The 18,299-nt window shown below is 42.0% G+C and overlaps 1 protein-coding gene across 3 annotated transcripts; it reads right to left on the bottom strand.

Moving 5' to 3' along the window:
- Positions 1-3,778: 3,778 nt before the first annotated feature.
- Positions 3,779-17,870, bottom strand: MFSD11 (major facilitator superfamily domain containing 11). 3 transcript variants are annotated; one of them, XM_010142064.1, is made up of 13 exons: positions 17,730-17,870; positions 16,149-16,204; positions 15,100-15,207; positions 14,592-14,671; positions 14,397-14,493; positions 12,323-12,381; positions 10,911-11,052; positions 10,024-10,064; positions 8,903-8,968; positions 7,362-7,487; positions 6,253-6,427; positions 5,166-5,301; positions 3,779-3,946 (listed from the first exon to the last, which is right to left on the bottom strand). In XM_010142064.1, exons 1-13 carry the CDS (start codon positions 17,823-17,825, stop codon positions 3,779-3,781), a joined length of 1,350 nt encoding a protein of 449 aa, XP_010140366.1. In that variant the 5' UTR covers positions 17,826-17,870. The 3 variants fall into 3 exon arrangements, with proteins under 3 accessions (XP_010140366.1, XP_010140364.1, XP_010140365.1); XM_010142062.1 differs by having other exon boundaries at positions 10,024-10,082; positions 17,730-17,825; XM_010142063.1 differs by lacking the exons at positions 12,323-12,381; positions 14,397-14,493 and having other exon boundaries at positions 10,024-10,082; positions 17,730-17,825.
- Positions 17,871-18,299: the final 429 nt, after the last annotated feature.

The raw sequence follows: 18,299 nt of genomic DNA, 5'->3' as shown, positions 1-18,299 counted from the left end.
GCTGCCGGGCAGCCTCTGCAGCTGGTGGCCAGGGCACCACCTTCCCCAGCTGAAATACACTTGTGGAGTTCCAAGGAAGTCAGGTGGAGCTTTCTCTGTCTGGTTAACTGACCCACTGCCCTCAATTTATGGGTTTCTACACTTACTTTTCCATTAAGTTATTCCAGCAAACTCCACCAAGAAGTTCTCCTTCCAGTGTAAAATGTTCACAAAAATTGAGAGTACTAAACCAGCAGAAGACTTCTTGGTTTTAATGACTTTAATTTCTTTAAATTAAAGACTTTAAACTTCTTTAATTTTAATGACAGGAGGGTTTCTGCTAAGACAGGCACCTCAGTAACAGTTATGGGGGTTTTTTTGCCTTTTTATATCCCTTATGAGTTTTAGCTGTACCTGCAGAAATTCATCCATTAGAATTATTTATAAAAACATTTTATAAATGGTTCTCTTCCTTATCTCTCCTACATAGGTAGTACCTAATGAAATGAACACAACAGAAGTTAAAAGTACATCACTCAAGTACGAACAAAGTCCACAGCTGTAGAAATTTTCTTTCATACATTCATATATCAAAAAGAAAACCAACTGGCAAGACAAAACTCAGGGTGTGCTGCTATGATATGCATTAAAGACTGATTTGTAGCAGCTTCTTTGGCACTTAAACATCAAGAATTATCAGGTTTCATTTCCTCTTTAGCATTTGATTGAAAAACTAGGGGATGTGATACATCAAGATATTATACTTTCAGGTTGCTACTAAGGTTTAAGAGAAAAAAGCAAAAACCAATGAAGCACTTATTTTCAATAAACCCAAGGAACCTAATGTATAATTTTGCTTATAAAACCAAAATCTGTAATAAAACCACAATACCACAAATACGGCACAAGCCTTTTCTCAAAGCCCACTTAATTGAACAGTAAGCTCCCAATTCAGACTAACGTGAAATTCTTCAAAGGCCAGAGAGAAGTGAACAGGGTGCAGTCTCAGGGCTGATGAATGCTGATAAAAAGATGGAACCATGATAGTCTTTACATTTCTGTGAGCAAACTAACAACAGAGTGATTTTTCACCTCCTGACAAATCAAAGAAAAAGTGAAAAGCAATCGTGTCATCACTGGTTAACTGAGAACTGTCTCTTCAGATCAAAGGGCAAAAGCAATACTTATACAGTTAATAGTAAAAAAAAAAAAAAAAATCAGCTATCCATGATGCAGTTTGGAGAATTTCCCTTCTTGTAAACCATGTCACAGAGCAACCACTACTTCACTTTAACAACCCAATAAACAGTTCCGACAGCCTAACATTTTCTGATAGCAATAATGTTATCAGACCAAGCAGAACAGAGGGAAAAAACAAAGCATCAGATTCACAGAGGTACTGAAAATCCACCAGTCTAGTTCATTCGTATCCCTCAAAGTTGGCCTCGAAATGCTTTTTGACACTACAGAAACTTTGCAGTTAGAACTTCTAAGAAAACAGTTGATGTAATTTCTATATGGCAGACGAGCACCACAGAAGTTCCTCATGACAAGGGATCAGTTTAAAACGCCACTTCACGAGCACTGTGACCCAGCTGTAATTACATGGCTTTGCTTTACAAGTCAAAGTTACTCATTGCCACAAGACCCAAGAAGTATTTCCCCCCGCTCCAAGTACGAGACAAAATTGTTCCTTGTGAACTTTCAAGTCTTTCTTCCCTCATTGACATGTTAGAGAAAACAGGTCACAGCAAGAGTTCAGAGAGTAAAAAAAGTCAGTAATTCCCTATCTTAAAAATCTCATTATCCCTTTTGGTACTTGGGAGAAAATACAAACATGTAGCACCAAGAGAATGTTAATCACTGGCAGCAGCCTCTCGTCTACACCCCTGGGGGTGCTCAGTGTATGAAAATGGCACGCTTCAAATTACAGGAGAACAGGAGCGGCTAAGAGAGAGGCACCCGAGCACTGCTAGTCACACTAATTGTCTGTATATTGATCGAACACCGAAAGCTTTTCCAGGCTGTCTGACAAATTGGAACGGCTTCGGTAACCCCTCGCTCCACTGCATGTTCTGTCTCATTCTCTTTTACATCATTCACGACAATCTCCTGGGGTTACAGCAAGGCATTGTCTCCTGGCTGTCCTCTCAGATTTCTCTGCTTGCCAAGCACACGGGTGCCCTCTCCCCCTCCCATTAACACCTAACTGATCTCACAGCAAAACTCTGCAGTGAATGTCAACCCCCCTTTCTGTAAGGCTGTGAAATAACCCCCCCTCTGCTGTTCTGCTGTCTGTGAAGAGGGCTGTGCTTCGCGGGAGCTGTGTTACGCGTCCCGTGACAGCACAGGGGACAGCAAACGTCACTGGAGATGCGTGACTCCCTCACCAAGTTTAACCCTGGGGTCACCTACACGGTTACGACATACAGGAGCTACTGAAACATACTGAGCTGATTTTTAAATTGTCTTTGAAAACATTAACATTCTGACTGTGCATAAAAAAAAGGTTAGGGAAGGGTTTCTAAAAGAAGCTACATGGAGTGTCTAAAAAACACCTTCTCAGCGTTCCGTGCCTGCTCTCAGTTGCATCTTGTTTTCCCACTAGACAGAACCATAACTGCAAGTACTACAGAGTCACAGAGAGATAAAACCAAGGTGAGTTGCATTCACTGCCTGTACTGTATCACCTATAACAACTGTGGATTACAACTTAGTTACTACACTACTGTCCTCCTCGCATTTGGTGGAGTAAGACTTCACCGCAGCCTTCCCAACATATCCTGAGTGAAACAGCGTATGTCAAACGTTCCAGGTATTTTTAGAGCGTACAGCACAAACACACACCACAAGATTATTCTTCCAGTTCACACTGAGTCTGTTTGTAGTTTAAAAAGTTATCTTGGACAATGCTCCCATCACAGATCATGATGAAAACGTCACTGAAATCAAAAGAACTATTTTGAGTCTGGGAGGGGAGCCATGTCTTATGGTCCCTCATACAGCACGACCCTGAGAGCGTTCCAGCAGGTATCCCACGGGTCAGCTCTGCAGTGCTAAACCAAAAGACTGGTTTCAACCAGCAGTACGTCACAGACCTCAGGATGACATCCTTAAAATGGCTAAGGGTAACTTCTCCAAAGTTTTCTAAAATCCTGTGTGTCACATGACAACCCGATTCACTTTCTTCTAAAAAATTCATGCATCTGATAAAATTTAAGCATGTGAAACAGCTTAATAAGCAAGTGGTTGGGAAACAAGGAACTGGGTGATACAAATCAGAAGATCACATTTCCCCACAGAAATACTTCTACTTATCTAATTTTTGAAGAAGTCAATGACAAATTGATTTCTCAGTTGTGCAGGCACACTCTGCAATATCATGTACCTTATAAAAATACCATTCAACACAAGAATTCAAGTGTTTGAAGACCTAGACTGTAGGAAAAATAATTTAAGGGGAAAAAACCTGAAGCTTTCTGTAGTGCATGGCAGAGTGAAACTGGGCAGTTACATTCTGGAAGGTGCATCTCAGAACTGAATTGCTCAGTAAGTAGATCTCTACACTTCTTTCCACCTCTAATACCAGGTTTTTAAGAACATGCAGACCTCACTCAGTTGATTAAAGCACGAAAAAAGCCTTTCAAATTGGGCATTTTCTTCTCCCACGTTTCACGTTCACTCAGACTGATGTAGCTTCCTCCATCTTAACTGCTGCAGCAGCTTGATCTTTTCACCTTCTCATGTGACTTCACAACAATGTGGTTTTCCTCCTGTCAGACCAGGCACAGTATCTAGATCAAATGCTGCTGTAGTCCGAGCTACGGGCAGCAAGAGCTGCTGCTGCTTTCCACTCCACCATAAAGAAGGTAATCGTTCCGAAGAAGCCCACAACCACCATGATCAGGAGCTGCCACTGCAGAAGCAAGTAGTTGCTGTAGAAATATGCGACTGCAGCACAGACGGACTGAGAGAAAACACACAAGGTAAAAAGATTATTAGTCTTACTACTCGAGGATTATCAAACTGACATACACACAGTTTAATAGGCAACTCTCAGCAGTGTGCTTCTGTGGAAGACACAATCTTAAAACCTCAACATATGTCTTAATATGATACACAACAGATGTAGTTTTTACTTGTTATTTAAATAGTGTTCATTGCAGAAAGTGAACACGGAGCTCAGAAGTGTTTGTAGCATCCCAAGTGCACTTCTCCGGTATTTGAAAACAGTTTGTCTGGAAATGACACTGCCAAGGCTTTAAAACAAAATCCAGGAAGCTATTTCCAGTTTTACAGCATCACAAACTATCCCGTATGAAAACAGCTAGAGGCTGTGACACACAGCCTTGCTTACTTGCAGCCTGCTCTTTTCAAAGGTAAAATTTTCATTAGAGCTTGTATAAAGGATCTTTATATTCTGTGTCTATCTCCAATTCTGACATATATCACTGAGAAGGATATAAAAACAGAGCCGTGCACAAGGAACAAGAAAGCCGTCATCTAAAGGAGCTCTGCTCCCAGCAGCTCCCACACAGCTGGTGCGGCCACGCAGGCACAATTTCAATGCTCTGCACCACCATCTTCTACCGATGTGTCTGATCACCACAGACCTTGGCCTGGAAAGTTCAGCACCAAACCAGCCCAACGCCTGGGAGAGAAGCGATCTGTCCCAAATACAGCACAGATGCATTTGTTTTGGTATTCTGACAACCTCAGGACATAAACATCACTCAATTTTCTTTTGTCTCCATACTTATCTGAAAACACCCAGTGACAGGCGACAACATCCACAAACTCTACAACTACTGTTTATACAACTTGTTTCCTTTTAGCTCACACCGCTGGCAAAGACATCGTTGAGTATGTAACTTCAGTAAGTAACTATTTAAATAGAATCCGAGTCTGGTTAACTGTACTGGCCTTTTCACTGGAAAATACAATTCCCAACACTTCCAACATCCCTCAAAACTTGTAATAGCAGTTCGACTGTATAATCATACCCAGATAGACAATCAAGCTACTCCTACCAAAAAATTTTCTCTCCTGTAACAGATAAAAAACCCAAAAGGCTGAAAATCCTTTGCAGAAACAACATATTTTTTCTCAGCTCATCAAAAAACACAGCCCAGTATTTCAGCAATGTTCCAACAGTCATACTTTCCAAAGGCTGTGTCATGTAATACCTGAACAAACTTAAAGATGGCAAAGGCAGGAGCACTGTCTTCCGAGTACAGGAATCCTAAAATACTGAGGAGCTGGGTGTTAAAGCAGCTGTCCCCCAGGCCCAGCAGAAAGCTGCAGAACACGGCCACCTCTTTGCTGAGGGAGAAAGAGAATCGCGTTTAGGAGCCATTCGTTCAAACAGCTTACACATCTCTATTTTTAGCAGACTTATTTGGAAACTGAGAATGAAAAAAGTTGTCAAACTTTAAATTTCACTGGAAAAGAACAGCAAACACTTGGCAAAAAGAATAGTTTCAGCAGATTCTCATTTCTTGAACGCTCTGACTCCTGTTACTGTGACCTGCAGTCAATTCAACACTGAATTAGAACCACTGGAAGAACTCATTTTGGTGCTTGGGGCCACAAAACCCACAAAGCAGCGATTAAACACATGGCGAGTTCATAAAAACTGCAGGAATATTAGAGAAATACCAATTCACTTTGCAGAAAAATACTCCAGTTAAATAAAGAATAGTCACCAGCACAGGCACAAATGCTTATAACGGCAAGTTCGCAGCTGCCTGCACAAGCTGACAACACTGTAATTTCACCCAGACTGGCCAAAAATGCACCCCAAAAGAAAGTTGCCATGATGAGGTAAGAAAGCTCCCAGTATTCTTACCCTAACACTGAGCGGTGTAAGAGCATGGCTCCAGTTAGACCAAGAGGACTTGGGCAATGAGCAAGAGTGCAAGGCCACTGCTCCCTGCAGCAGGAAAACTGAGCCCAACACCGTTTCCAAACAAACCGGATTCCTGACACCTGGTACAAGAGTTGCTGGTCTCACTACTGTACTATATGCCAGGAGTGTCAGTTCGCAATGACAGAATTGCTACTGAATTTCCTCATGCTTTTTTATTCTTACACCATTTAAATTCCTAAGTTGGAATATTCTACACTGGTAGAATGTCTACCGCTAATACTAAAAGCCTCTTCTGTGGAGTTAGTCATTCCACAGAGAAACAGCTCCCAGGAGCTTTCTGTTACAGGAACAAGCTCTTTGTATGCATTGAGAATTACAGCACCCAAAGCAGAACGTTTACATACCTCGGAATCATGTAAGCAACATGATCTGTTCCTTCCATAGGAGCAATAGGGGCGTCATTCGGCGTGTTGAAAAAAATTAAATAAAAGGCTATGAAATGGACAACGATGCCAAGCATCACCACGGGGTTCCGGCCAAAGCGATTATTCTTGCTCAGTAAACCGAAGACACCCCCACCTGCACGAGCACAAAACACTGGATAATTAAATCGGAACTGAAGCAGTGAAGAATAGAACCAAACTTAAAACACTGCAAAAATAAACCCCCAATGCTGACAACTTTGATTATAAACTTCCCCATATTGGATAACTGAAAGATCAACAGACATGCAGCCAGCCCCATCTGCCAGACAACACAACCCCTGGCTGCTGGAGACCACTGGGAAACGCTGTCACGAGGTTTCCAGGATGATTACCAGCGAAGACATTCAACCTTTCTGCAAATATATTCCCAGCAGCCACTGCTGCCTCGAGGATTGCAACAGGACTAAGTGCGAATGGAGGGCCTTGCGCTTAGCTCTTGGCTACAAAACCACACATCTCTGTGGAACCGAGCGGCTCCTGAACAAAGACCACAGTGGTTTCGCGTTTTAAACACCACAGTACTTGAATTTAAGCAAAAAAGTTAATGAATGTTACCTGTATTCAATTCTACTCAGGTATCAGATGTCATTTAACACAAGCTAACTTTTAGAAGAAATCTCTAGGGTAATACTTTAATAAATTTTAAAGTTGACATCACTTAAGACAAAGAAGTAAACAGAATACTATTTAAAAACAGAGTATCAAAATGCTGATAACTCCCTAATAACATCACAGCCTAGTCTAAGTCTTACATATTTCTTTTTACTAACCCAAAAAGAATGCAAAATCTTACAATTCATAGTCATCAGTACTTCACATCCTAGTCCACATTCACTTTACACAGCATGATATAATTCACAGTACAATAAAGGAACAACACTGACAATTTTATTTCTAGTATTTAACTTTGGGTTTACATCGTCATTGGTGGTAGCTTGAAAGACACTATGCAGTTAAATAAGAAAACCCACATTTTGAGTAACTACATCTTAATTGTTTTCTGTCTATAAGGTAGTAAATTGACTCACCTAAAATTTCTCCGACACCCAGAAAAATACCAGAGAGACCAATGAGGCTTTTCTGTTCACTGCCAAACCTATTCACAGCACCAATACATGTCCCATATACTCCAGAAAAGAACGTTAATTCCAAACCTTTGAAAGAAACCAAAATTGATAGATGAGCTATTAAAGTTATTTAAAAATTCTTTGTGTAAAGGCTGTTTTGCCCGGACAACTTTTCAAAGACATACATTTAAATGAGGTGTGTGTAATGGAGGCAGTTAGGGAATTTTAAATTACGTAGTGATGATACTCTCCTATGCCAGTTTACAAAAGCTATAGTAGAACCACCACTGATGTGTGATGTGTCACTGATCAGGGTCCCCTGTACCCATCAGGGTTAAAATACCCGTCCCTTAACAGGAAGTATATTTAAAACAATACAGATTTGTCATGCTTAAAGAAACAGTTCAAAACCAGAACTGCTTCTAATTTACCTCCTTTGCCTCCTGCTACTGCAAAAATAAGACACACCAGATCCTAACATGGTATATGAGTTTGCACGGCCTCAAAAAGGGGAGAATTTCAAAGTCTTAATAATCCAATGACCCACTGCGGAAGTAAAAGCTTTCGTTGGCCTTCAGGGATGTTGTGTTTTCCTAAACGAAGTGGCAGTATTGACCAGGACCCACCAGGTGGCAGCAGCTCCTCGCTTGCCAGGCTGGACTGATGAATTTTTACTCTAAATCCAAATTTCAGATGAATCAGCCAAAAGCTGACTGCCTGCCTTCCCTTGTTACCTTGCGTCCCATTGCACTGAACACCGAAGAGGAACGCGAGGCAGTTAGCTTGGGTTACCCCCACACTGGAGACACCGTGAAGTAACTCGTAACTCACATCAGCGGCTGGTGCAAGCTGACTTCAGAGCTGCTATTGCTACTTCTCTACCAGCAGCTGACAGCCAACGTTACGGCACTGTCTGGTCACATCTAAGTCTGTCTTCTCACCTAGAGCTGACAACAATTTTTCATAATAGTGATAGAGCTGAGGTTCTAAAAACGCATCTGTTCTTTCTAAAGCTTAATTTGATCATGAACAGAACTACACCTGAGCCAAACAGGGCAAGAAACCCCCCAAAAATCCACTGAAGGATCCCAGTAACATTTTATAGCATTTTATAGCATTTTTGTGCAAGAATCACTTTAGTATACGGCGCAAAAAAAATGTATTTTTATTTTGCAACTCATACCTTGGTCTAACAATGGCAGAGCAGGTATACCTTAAATGGCCAGAGAGAGAGCTCTTGCCACAGCAAACGTGAGTGACAAAACCAGCTGAAAACAGCTCAACATTTTCCAAACAGAGCCACGTCTAAAGTGAAGACTGTTGGTAATCTCCCGTGCCTCAGTGGAGGAGACACAGAAATACCAGAAGTAACTCATTTAAAGTTAATTGAAATATTCAAGTCATGTGTGTAAAGATCTGGAACCTCAAGCCTGCTCTGGGGTTTACACCCCAGATAGCGCCCTGACGCTGCTGCAGGATGACCCGCTCTGCTTGCCTCATACCTGTGTAGGCTGTTGTAACACTGAGAAGCAGAATCTCTTTGGTGAAGCTCAGCTTTATAGATTTTTCTGTAAAGATGTAATAAATGGAAATTAATAAAACTGATATCCCTTAGAGACAATCCACACTTTTTGTTCTTTGCAGAAACAGGTTAGAGGTATGCGAACAGTGACTGCTGCAGCAAACAGAGCACTGAAGAAACCAACCCCACCTGCCCTTTGAAAGAAATGCTATTACCCCAGATCCCTTTTTGTAAGAACTGCAAGGGGGAAATATTAAAGAGGGGATACACAGTTTTCAGTTAGCAGGCAATTTTCTGCTCGTGGTATTTTTCAACTCCCTCTCAGTTCACAGCATAAACAAACATCCCTATGTTCTCAAAACAAACTTAACAGTCACAGGCAGACCACATCGAACTTCAGTGGAAGCTGCAGATGCTCCAGCTCAATTTCTTGGGTTTTTTAACTGGTATCATTTGAAGACAAAATAAAACAAGATATAACTACTTCTTTATCTTGTATTGTCAGTGAATTTGGGTTTAAAAAGCAAACAAACAACTGTCATGCACCAGCTTTCCCGAGCAGTGACCTGTTCATTTTGAGCCCATCTATGAAGGAAGCTGTTGTAAAGCAGTTTGTCTCTGAAAATACACCGAGAAAGTGCCTCTTCAAATTTCTCCCGGGCTAGATATACCAGTATGTAATCCAAGCCTACATCACTTATGTTGCCTACAGTCATGCTTTGTCTGCATGGTACCGTCCCCTGAAAGGAGCACTCCTGAAGCACAGCCAGCCAGCTCACACACCCCCCACAGAGCAACTGTAATGTGCCCACACGTGGCTGTCCCGCTGCAAGCCCTGTTTTGGCCAGGCTCAAAATCACAAATGCTCAGAGACCTGAATTCCAATCAGGATCACAACTCCCCACTTCTGCATCCCTCTGAAGCGTCAGCCAGCCCTGAAGGTCTGTATTCCAAGGGGAATGACAAATGCATTCTTAAAACCTTTTTTGTTCACAAATTACCAAGTGATTTGTACAGGATCACATTATCAGCAGCGTCATGGAGAGCTGGAAAGGACACGTCAGGATGTTTTTAAGCAACTCTTAGTGAAACAATACTTACTGAAGGCAGCCACCGCTCTCATCATTTTGTTTTGTGCAGACCTGGGAAAAAAAAAATTACTTGGTCAAAATGGAAAAATAATAACCACTCTGAATCGCTATGCTGGAAGGCAGCTTAATTTTTCAAATTTTCTGTACATTTTCTAGCCCAGCACTATGCACTGCAATATGCTAATCTATTATTATAAAAGTTTGAGAATCTAAACTACTAACCACAACATTTATTTGCTTTCTGGACTAGTGAATGCCATTCAAAATTAACCTGCTTAACAGAATATTTCTTTTCAGCATTTTTAGCTTGGAACACTTTTCCCCTGGCACACTTACTGATGTTTTTCTAACATTTTCATTGCCCTTTAAATAAAGCAAAAATATTTAACCTCACTGCTTCGGGCAAAACTGTACTGAATGAATCCATCTGTGTGCCTTTGCATTTCTAATGTATCCATCAGAGGGGCATATATATATATATCTAGAGAAGATATGAGAAACATGTTTCAGTGTGTAAAAGATAACCTATAAAAAGGGAATAATTTCTGCTTATTCCAGCCTTTAAACTGGGCTGATGAGAGCAAGACAGCCTATGAAAGGCAGACATACATTAATAATAGTCTGTGGAGAAAAAGTGAAATTAATCTTCCCAACAGCACTAACTTAATGCAAACACTTCATGTGCAGTATCGCACTCCACCCTTCAAAATGTGTCATACAAAGAACAGTAATTCTCACTTTTTGACGTACAGACACTTCTCTACTAAATCTGTAAATCTACAAGTTGTTCATAACATTCGTGTTTCCAGCGAAGAGGGGAAAGTGAATGTACGATGTGCCAGTGAGGAGCAGGAGCTCAAATGGGTGTCACAACACACTACTGCCACAAGCACTTACGAGCTGTCCCCCAGGATTTCATGAGCAGAATCTTCCTCCCCTGGAGTTTTTGTGTCCTCTTGTTTCCTAATCAGAAAGAACAGAACTGTGCCCACAAGACTGATAACAGTCAGAGCAATGAAGACAGTTCTGCGATCGCTCTCTGTGGAAAAACAAAGGAAGTCAGAACTAGATGTGCAAAAGCTGTTCAAACCAGCTCTACTACCTTCAAAGAACTAGTTCAGACATACTACTTCGCAGCATTTAAAACACATACTAATTCTCCAACTTACCTTCCTGGGAGCAAAAGGTGCCCAGCTGCTGGCAAATTCCTGTCTCAGTTTTATGATGCCAATAAGATATCGGCATATTAAAGAGTGTCACTGACATTTTCTGCCATGCAAAGGCTACGACTAAGGAGGAGCCAATTAACATGAAGGAAGAAGAAAGCACATCTTTCAAGACACGTATCATAGCAAAGTACCCCAAACCCCTTCAGATTTCTTAAAAAGCTCTTTATCAGCATCAGAAATATCAGCACCGCAACCTCACGGACTGGCAGCCTTGCAAACTACAAAGGCCTCAAACCCTCTGAACCCAAACCAACACAGCACGCAACGTGCAGCTGCAGGAAGTAATCGCTGCCCCGTGCGCCAGCTCTGCTGCACTAACCAACTTGTTTGGCACAGGAGAGTCTGTAATACAGAAGTCATTCCCATCCACAAATACTACACAGGGGAAAAATGAATGCCAAGCAGCAGCTAATAGTTGTGACTGACTTAGTGTATGGTTCTGAAGATACTGCCTACGCTATTTCCCCTTTAAAAGTGTTCTACATCAATTAAAAATAACCAGTGTATGATTACAGATCAAAAAGAGAATATGTGCTTCACCTTGACACGCCTGTAGTGTTTTTATATAGGCAGTAAAAGGAAGAAGGAATTGATTTGTCAATGCTGCTAGGTCTTCTGATATCACCACATTTTAACAAAGAGCAGCCTCAAGACATTTAAAGATGGGGAAAACGTTAATTCCATCATAGTTAATTGCTCAGGCCCACCAAGTTCAAAGTGTCTCCAGTACTTTCGATAACATTTAAACTTTTGTGTTAAAGGTGAAGGAAAGCAGGAGCTGACCTTTAGTAGCTACTGGGGAAAACCTTCCTCTAAACTAGAATTCTGAAGAATTTCATAGACAATATTCTAAAAGAAGGTACTTAAAGTGCATTGAACGCAGAACAACAGCATATATAATACAAGAGCCAGAGCACCAGGAACACTGAATCAAAAACACACTCCAAATATAGTCTAACAGTAAATTAGAAAAGAAGTCTGCTATTGTTTTTTGCTATTTTTTTCAGTTCATTATTTCATCTGTGTATTCAAGTTAACATACTTTAAAGGACGGCCTCCATATAAACAAGCAATACCCACCTGATATGTGAGTTTTTCCTTGCCAAGCGAAGTATATATAGAGGTTTCCAAAAAACAAACTGTAAACAAAAAGCACACCACAGGGGATCAGCACTTTTTGTGGCAAGATGAAGGCTGTAGCATCGCAGTAATACCGTTCCATGCGAAAAAAATTAAAAAGAGTACTGTGCAATCATGAAAGACAGACAGACACAAGCCACTCTTCACACAAACCACTTACTCTGTACAGAGCCTCAAACACCACAGAGGATTCTTCACCATGATGCTGGTTACTCATTTTCAAGAATCAAAACACACGTTGGTAGCAAAAATGAGGAAATCTGCATCTAGGTTGCCTTTCTAATTTTGGAAGGGTGTAAGTTAGAAAGCTGACATATCTATGGAAATGATTTTGCAATATTTTCTTAAAAGAGTCCTATGTCTTGCCTGAAGTACTGTTCCAGCAATGCTCAGTTGGTTATTAACAGCTCAAGGGAAATTCTCCTATCTACAGCTTCCCGAAATGCAGGAATTCTGAATGAAGTGATTCAGAAGAGCCTCAGCCAGACTTCCTCATGTAAAGCCATGCATTTTCCTGACTGTAAAACAAACAATTAGTTGGGTCTGTGGAAAATGCTACTCTGCTATAACATACTGGAATGTTAATTCCTGAATCTGAAACCCCAGGAACCCAAGAAGGACCCCACCGGTTCCAGCTGATGTTCTACCAACCCAGTGTTCTCTCCCCACAAGAGCACTAGTGACGCTCTCCAGTCTGAGCACTTCCTGCAGTGCATTCCCCTCGTTATCTCCCAGTACCCAGAACTGCTGCACTAGGGCTGGTAAAAGGCTTCTCTCTCCAGGAACCACTTGTGGACTCGTTGTCAATTAACTCACTTGATCCCTTTTTGATCTTCTTGACACCATCTAACTCTACACCCCTCCTGTAGCAGCAAGCTCCGAAGTTTAATCATCCACTGTGTAAAGAATCGCTTTACCCGTTCCAAACCAGTCCTCTTCTAGTTTCACCAAGCACCCTGAGCTCTAGTACAGCAGCATTTGGTGAGCAACAGTTCTACATTGAGCTCACCTGCTGCCTTCCTGTTTTAGTAACCTATTAGTATAACCCTCCTCAGATGATTTTCTCCAAAGCAGAGTCCCAGCCTTTTTCTCTCTCAAATCAGCAGCTCTATCTTCCTGCACATTTGTGTTATTTTCGCTTATACCCCAACTGCATTATGCTCTCCCAAGAGACATAAAACAATTCTGACAAAATACTCAGTGGCAGCAAGACAGCATCCGCTACCTGCTCAATCCAGTTCAACTTGTCGGTGAGCAGCAAGGTCTGGCTGCTCCCTCAGTGAAGGGGGCTACGAGCCAAGGGGGTAACACATCCAGGAGAGAAGCTGCTTCACCAGCTATAGCCCAGCCCCACAGTACTGGAGCGAGGCAGGCAGGGCACTCCCAAAGGTAGCAGGCAGGTCAGCTGAGAGTCCACACCATTGTACAAGTTAGCGTTGACAAGGCAGGTCTGAGGCCAAGCTGGGAAACCAGTCCACAGGCAGGCTGTCCAGTGCCACACAGGCTCATAGTGACAAGGCAGAACAAAGCCAAGATGGGAAGCCAAGTCTGCAGACTAGAGTCTAGAACACCACAATCCATAGCTGAGCACAGGCACCACTGCAGCTGAGCTGGAGACCAGTACTCCTCCAGAGGAGCCGGAGGCCCAGGGCTGAGTTTAAATGAGGTCCTGGCCCACGGGCAGATGGGAAGGGAGTGGTGCTGGTGCCAGGTGAGCTTGTTCGGGACCATTAGGCCTTACTAGTGCCCTCAGGATCCTGACACAAATTAGCACCAGGCCTCCACAATCAACAGGATTTCTGTTACAAATGTGAGATGCTCCCTAACAGAAACGTACCTCATGGAGGAGCAGTGGCTGCGATTCGTAACTTTCACTCATTGTTCTATCATGCACAACAGCAATAGAAATGTTGCTTCCAGCTCTCCCTCCCACCTCACTGGCTGCAAGGTACCAGTGATGCATAAAAAGCAGAATATGTACACAACCAAAGAAAGACTAACTAATAAAGCTTACCTGGACTGTAAGAGTGCCCAAAATACCCCACTGTTCCTTCCGATGGTGTTTTCATCAGAATTTACAGTCAAGCAGTTTCCCTGGGCTGTCCAGAGCACTGAAAAACACAGAAAGTGTTGCTCAGGAAATATGAATATTTTAGAGGGATACTCAAACACAGCAAAGAATAGTAAGCAGGGCAAGAACAATGCTTACCAGCAGCTGCAATGCCGATAAAAACAGAAGCAGTGTAGAAAGCCCAGGTAGCAGGCTGGATAAAGACTGCAATGTACAGGCTAGAATAGAGCAGATCAGGTTGTTGAACGTGGACTTAACGTGGACAATGCTCTTCAACACATCTCTTAGGTTCTTCTAAGGCAGCTACTCTTTCCTAAGTGACACTGGAAAACACTTTAGGGTGTACATGAAAAAAGGTAAACTTTTTATGCCACTAAGTATGTAAATTTTTTTTTTATATAGTCGTTAATCTGAGACCACAATCTGACCTCCCCAGTCAGCGGAATCTGGAAATGCTGTGGAAAAAACACACTCTGATTCCTCTAGGCTGAGGTACTCTGCAGTTACACATCTACTGACAGACAGTATCTCTGTAGAAGGCCTTCCTTGGCTAGCACAATTCCTCTATGGCACAATAGCCTTACATGTGAGAAAAGGAAAGGAAGATTTCAAAGGAAGCAGATGAAAATTCAAAATTAATACTTACCTATAAAATACGCCACTAACAACCATGGGGAGCTGAGGTCCTACTATGGCAACCACTGAAGGTGATATAAGATTTGACGCAGAGAATACTCCATAAATAATGGACATGCTACACAAATACATAACAGAGATTATTAAGTATTAAAATAGAAGGTGTAAGCACAACGGATTTAAGAATGTTCCATCAACTGCAAAACATCGAGTACAGAACATACACAACCTAAGTAACTGCGTAACTTCCATGGTGAAACACTTCCTGCCTCCCGTCTCCTTCCCCAGTGCCCTCTGGGGGAAGGCAGGAGTGAGCGGGGTTCCTCGGACTGCTGAGAGTCCCACCCTGCTGCGGCAAGCAGGTCTTGTAACGTTCATCACACAGCTGTGCCTTAACAATAGCCGCTGTGTTTCGTGCCCAATATTTCCAGAGGAGAATGTTCCAGAGCGTCATTTGTCTTATCAGTGAGATTTTTATTTTCTGCCAAATGCACCACAGAAATTTTACAGATATATTTTGTGCCAGTTGTATTTTTAGTTTAAAATAAGACAGTAAACCCTTCAAAGCAGCCACGAGGTTCTCCTGTATGACAAAGGAACTTGGCATACGAAAGGTTCCTGATCAGGCTTGGCGAGATTGGCTATGCCAGTGCAATAAACAAACAACGGCTGTTGGTGACTTTGCCTCTCGCCTTTGACTGCTCCTTTCACACTGTGGAGGCAGCATTTCCTGGAAGCTGATCCACACCAGCTGTCCTACGCACACAGAGGTGCACAAGAGCAAACAGCCAAGGCCTTACGCAGCAGTTTAATTTAAACTTCCACATTCTTCATCTCCTAAAATAAAATGCTGAGAATGTGATGTCTGCAAAGCAGCTCTGTAGTTCAGCTAGAAACAATTCAGAGAACTAAACCCTGGGCACTAAACTGCTTTCAGTATGTTACTGAATTGTCAGGTCAGCAGAACACCACAATCTCGTGAGAATCTGTCTCTACCAGATCGAGTTATAACCACCTTCCCTCTGCAAGGAGCAAAGTTACAAGATCTGTATCAATTACCTTGTGTAGCCACTGCCATGAAAATCCGTGCTGTTTAAATTCGTGATAACAGTTTGCTGTGAGGAGAAAATCACACATCGTAGTATGTTAGAATACATCTTGTGGTTTGAGAACACTTGCATCAGTTTGAAGTCAGTATCGAACATCAGAATTAATCATTAGTAGACTCTAGAGTCAAGTTAAAAGAGCTGAAAGTGTGAATTGCAACACACAGCATCCCCGCAGCGAAGGTGAAGGGGATATTTGGCAGGGACACATCTGTGGTTGTAGCAGTAATTAGTACTTTAGGATTATACCACGATTTCATCAGACTTTAAAATATTTAATAAAACTTCTATTTCACTAAACAGGTCTCTCAGGTAGGTATGTATGATGATCTTAATTTTAGAAATGAGAAAAAGAAGTTTCAAAATACTTTTAATTTGACCTAACTATGAGCTTCTGGTAAGAGTTTCCATTCTTTTTGGCTTCCCGTTATTTCCCTGTTCCTTTTTTTCTCCCTTGAATCAGCTTTAGTGGTCATGAGACCGTGTAATCAGTTGGACTGGCAGGCAGACGTGATTGAAAGTCACTTGTAATGACTTGAATGACAATAAATTACATGATTGTATGAGCACCAGGTCAGTTCAGTGAGGTGCTGTGAATTCTAAGGTCACTGGGCTGTACTTGTGTACTGCTGCACAGCACCAAGCTGCACTTTTGACTAGTACAAAAACTACCCTAAGTAGTTATTTCTGTAGTGCAGTGAAAGTCATTTACGGGTCCGAACCCAGAAAGGATCCCTCTGCCATGCGAGAAAGAGAAGCTGTGAGACCTGCAGGCTCAGAGGAATGTTGAAATCTAAGTGTTCTTCAGGCACACAACTAACATGGACAGCAAAGTCAGGGCATCTGGGCTGAGCACGTCAGTAGCACCTTTCTCGCAGTAGAGTAGTACGAGTGCAATCTGCTTTTCACAGCAAATTTGGCTTCTCTCATGCTCAATTCTGCTTCAGTACACAAAGAGATACACAACACTGAAGCAGTAACTGACTTGTTCGGATGCAAGGTGACTTGGCAGTTCTAGCGATCGTGGAAGTGTGACTACTCATCAGATGTTATCCTCACACTCCCCCTCAACATCTAGCTTGTTAGAACAGAAAAATACGTTAGATTAGGCAACACGCTCTAGGAAAAACTAGGGGCATGGTGATTAATAACAACACAGGCAAATATTTTGAAAGGGCTATAAAGAATAATCAGAAATACTGAAGGTCCGAGATAAATCAACTGTTAAATATTGCAAGTGTCAAAACAGACACTATTTTAAAGTCCAAACATCCGATAAGATTAATTCTCTACTTTCTAAGCAATCAGGCAGAGTCACATACGTAGCTACTCTATCTTAAAGAACTAAACCACTTAATCATCCAGTTAGCCAGTTTAATCTAGTTAACAGTAAACCAAAAGAAAGGAGACAAAATGTCAAGGTGTCTAGCACATAAAAAATCCCAGTAAAGCAACTCTTACACTGGAGTACACAAAGGACAGGAGAGGGAGAACAGCCGAGACAGAAACGTGGCGTTTTGAAATTCACACCTACCGCGATATTTCCACATGTCTGGAAAGCAGTGAAGATAAACATAAAAGAGGCTCCCAAAATAATGACATTGAAAAGTTTTTTGGATTCAGGAGACATTTTGTGTTTTCTTGCCAAGTCCTCAGCTTCAGTCTGGAAAAACTCTATTTTCTTTTAAAAGTTCCTGCTTAACCTCTGTTAAAAACACACAGGCAAAAAGAATAAAACAAAAAAGGAAGATTCAAAAATGACTATTGGTTAGGGCTACTTATTAGCTGCTAGCAGATAACCATCAACTAACCAAGAAATCCAGCAGCTCTCTTAAATAACATACAGCAAAATCAGTAACTCGGGAAAAAACCCCACCAAGCCCAGCCCCACAGAGAGGTGCGCTGCAAAAGGCAAAGCCAGGGTCTACCTGGTCCCAGGAGGGTAACGCAGCAGGCTGCAGCATGCTCCTTCTTCACGACATCATTTCCCCCCACACGAAGCAGTTCTCCAGATCCTGAGCTGGTTACTCTGCTCGGCTCCGGGCCATCGCTCGGAGTCAGAAGTCCAGTCCACAGCCCCTGAACCACCTGACGAAGACAAGCT

The sequence above is a fragment of the Buceros rhinoceros genome, unplaced genomic scaffold (genome assembly GCF_000710305.1).
Source record: "Buceros rhinoceros silvestris isolate BGI_N320 unplaced genomic scaffold, ASM71030v1 scaffold24468, whole genome shotgun sequence".
Taxonomy (NCBI): Eukaryota; Metazoa; Chordata; class Aves; order Bucerotiformes; family Bucerotidae; genus Buceros; species Buceros rhinoceros.
This window is presented reverse-complemented; position numbering and strand designations above follow the sequence as displayed.

Bases quoted from the DNA above. Each gene is read 5' to 3' on its own strand.
- MFSD11 (XM_010142062.1), bottom strand. From the start codon at position 17,825: ATGTCTCCTGAATCCAAAAAACTTTTCAATGTCATTATTTTGGGAGCC. The intron at 7,488-8,902 runs GTATGAGGCAAG...TTTCTTTCAAAG, and splicing joins TGTTACAACAGCCTACACAG to GTTTGGAATTAACGTTCTTT. The intron at 3,947-5,165 runs GTATTACATGAC...GTTTTCTCTCAG, and splicing joins CCATCTTTAAGTTTGTTCAG to TCCGTCTGTGCTGCAGTCGC.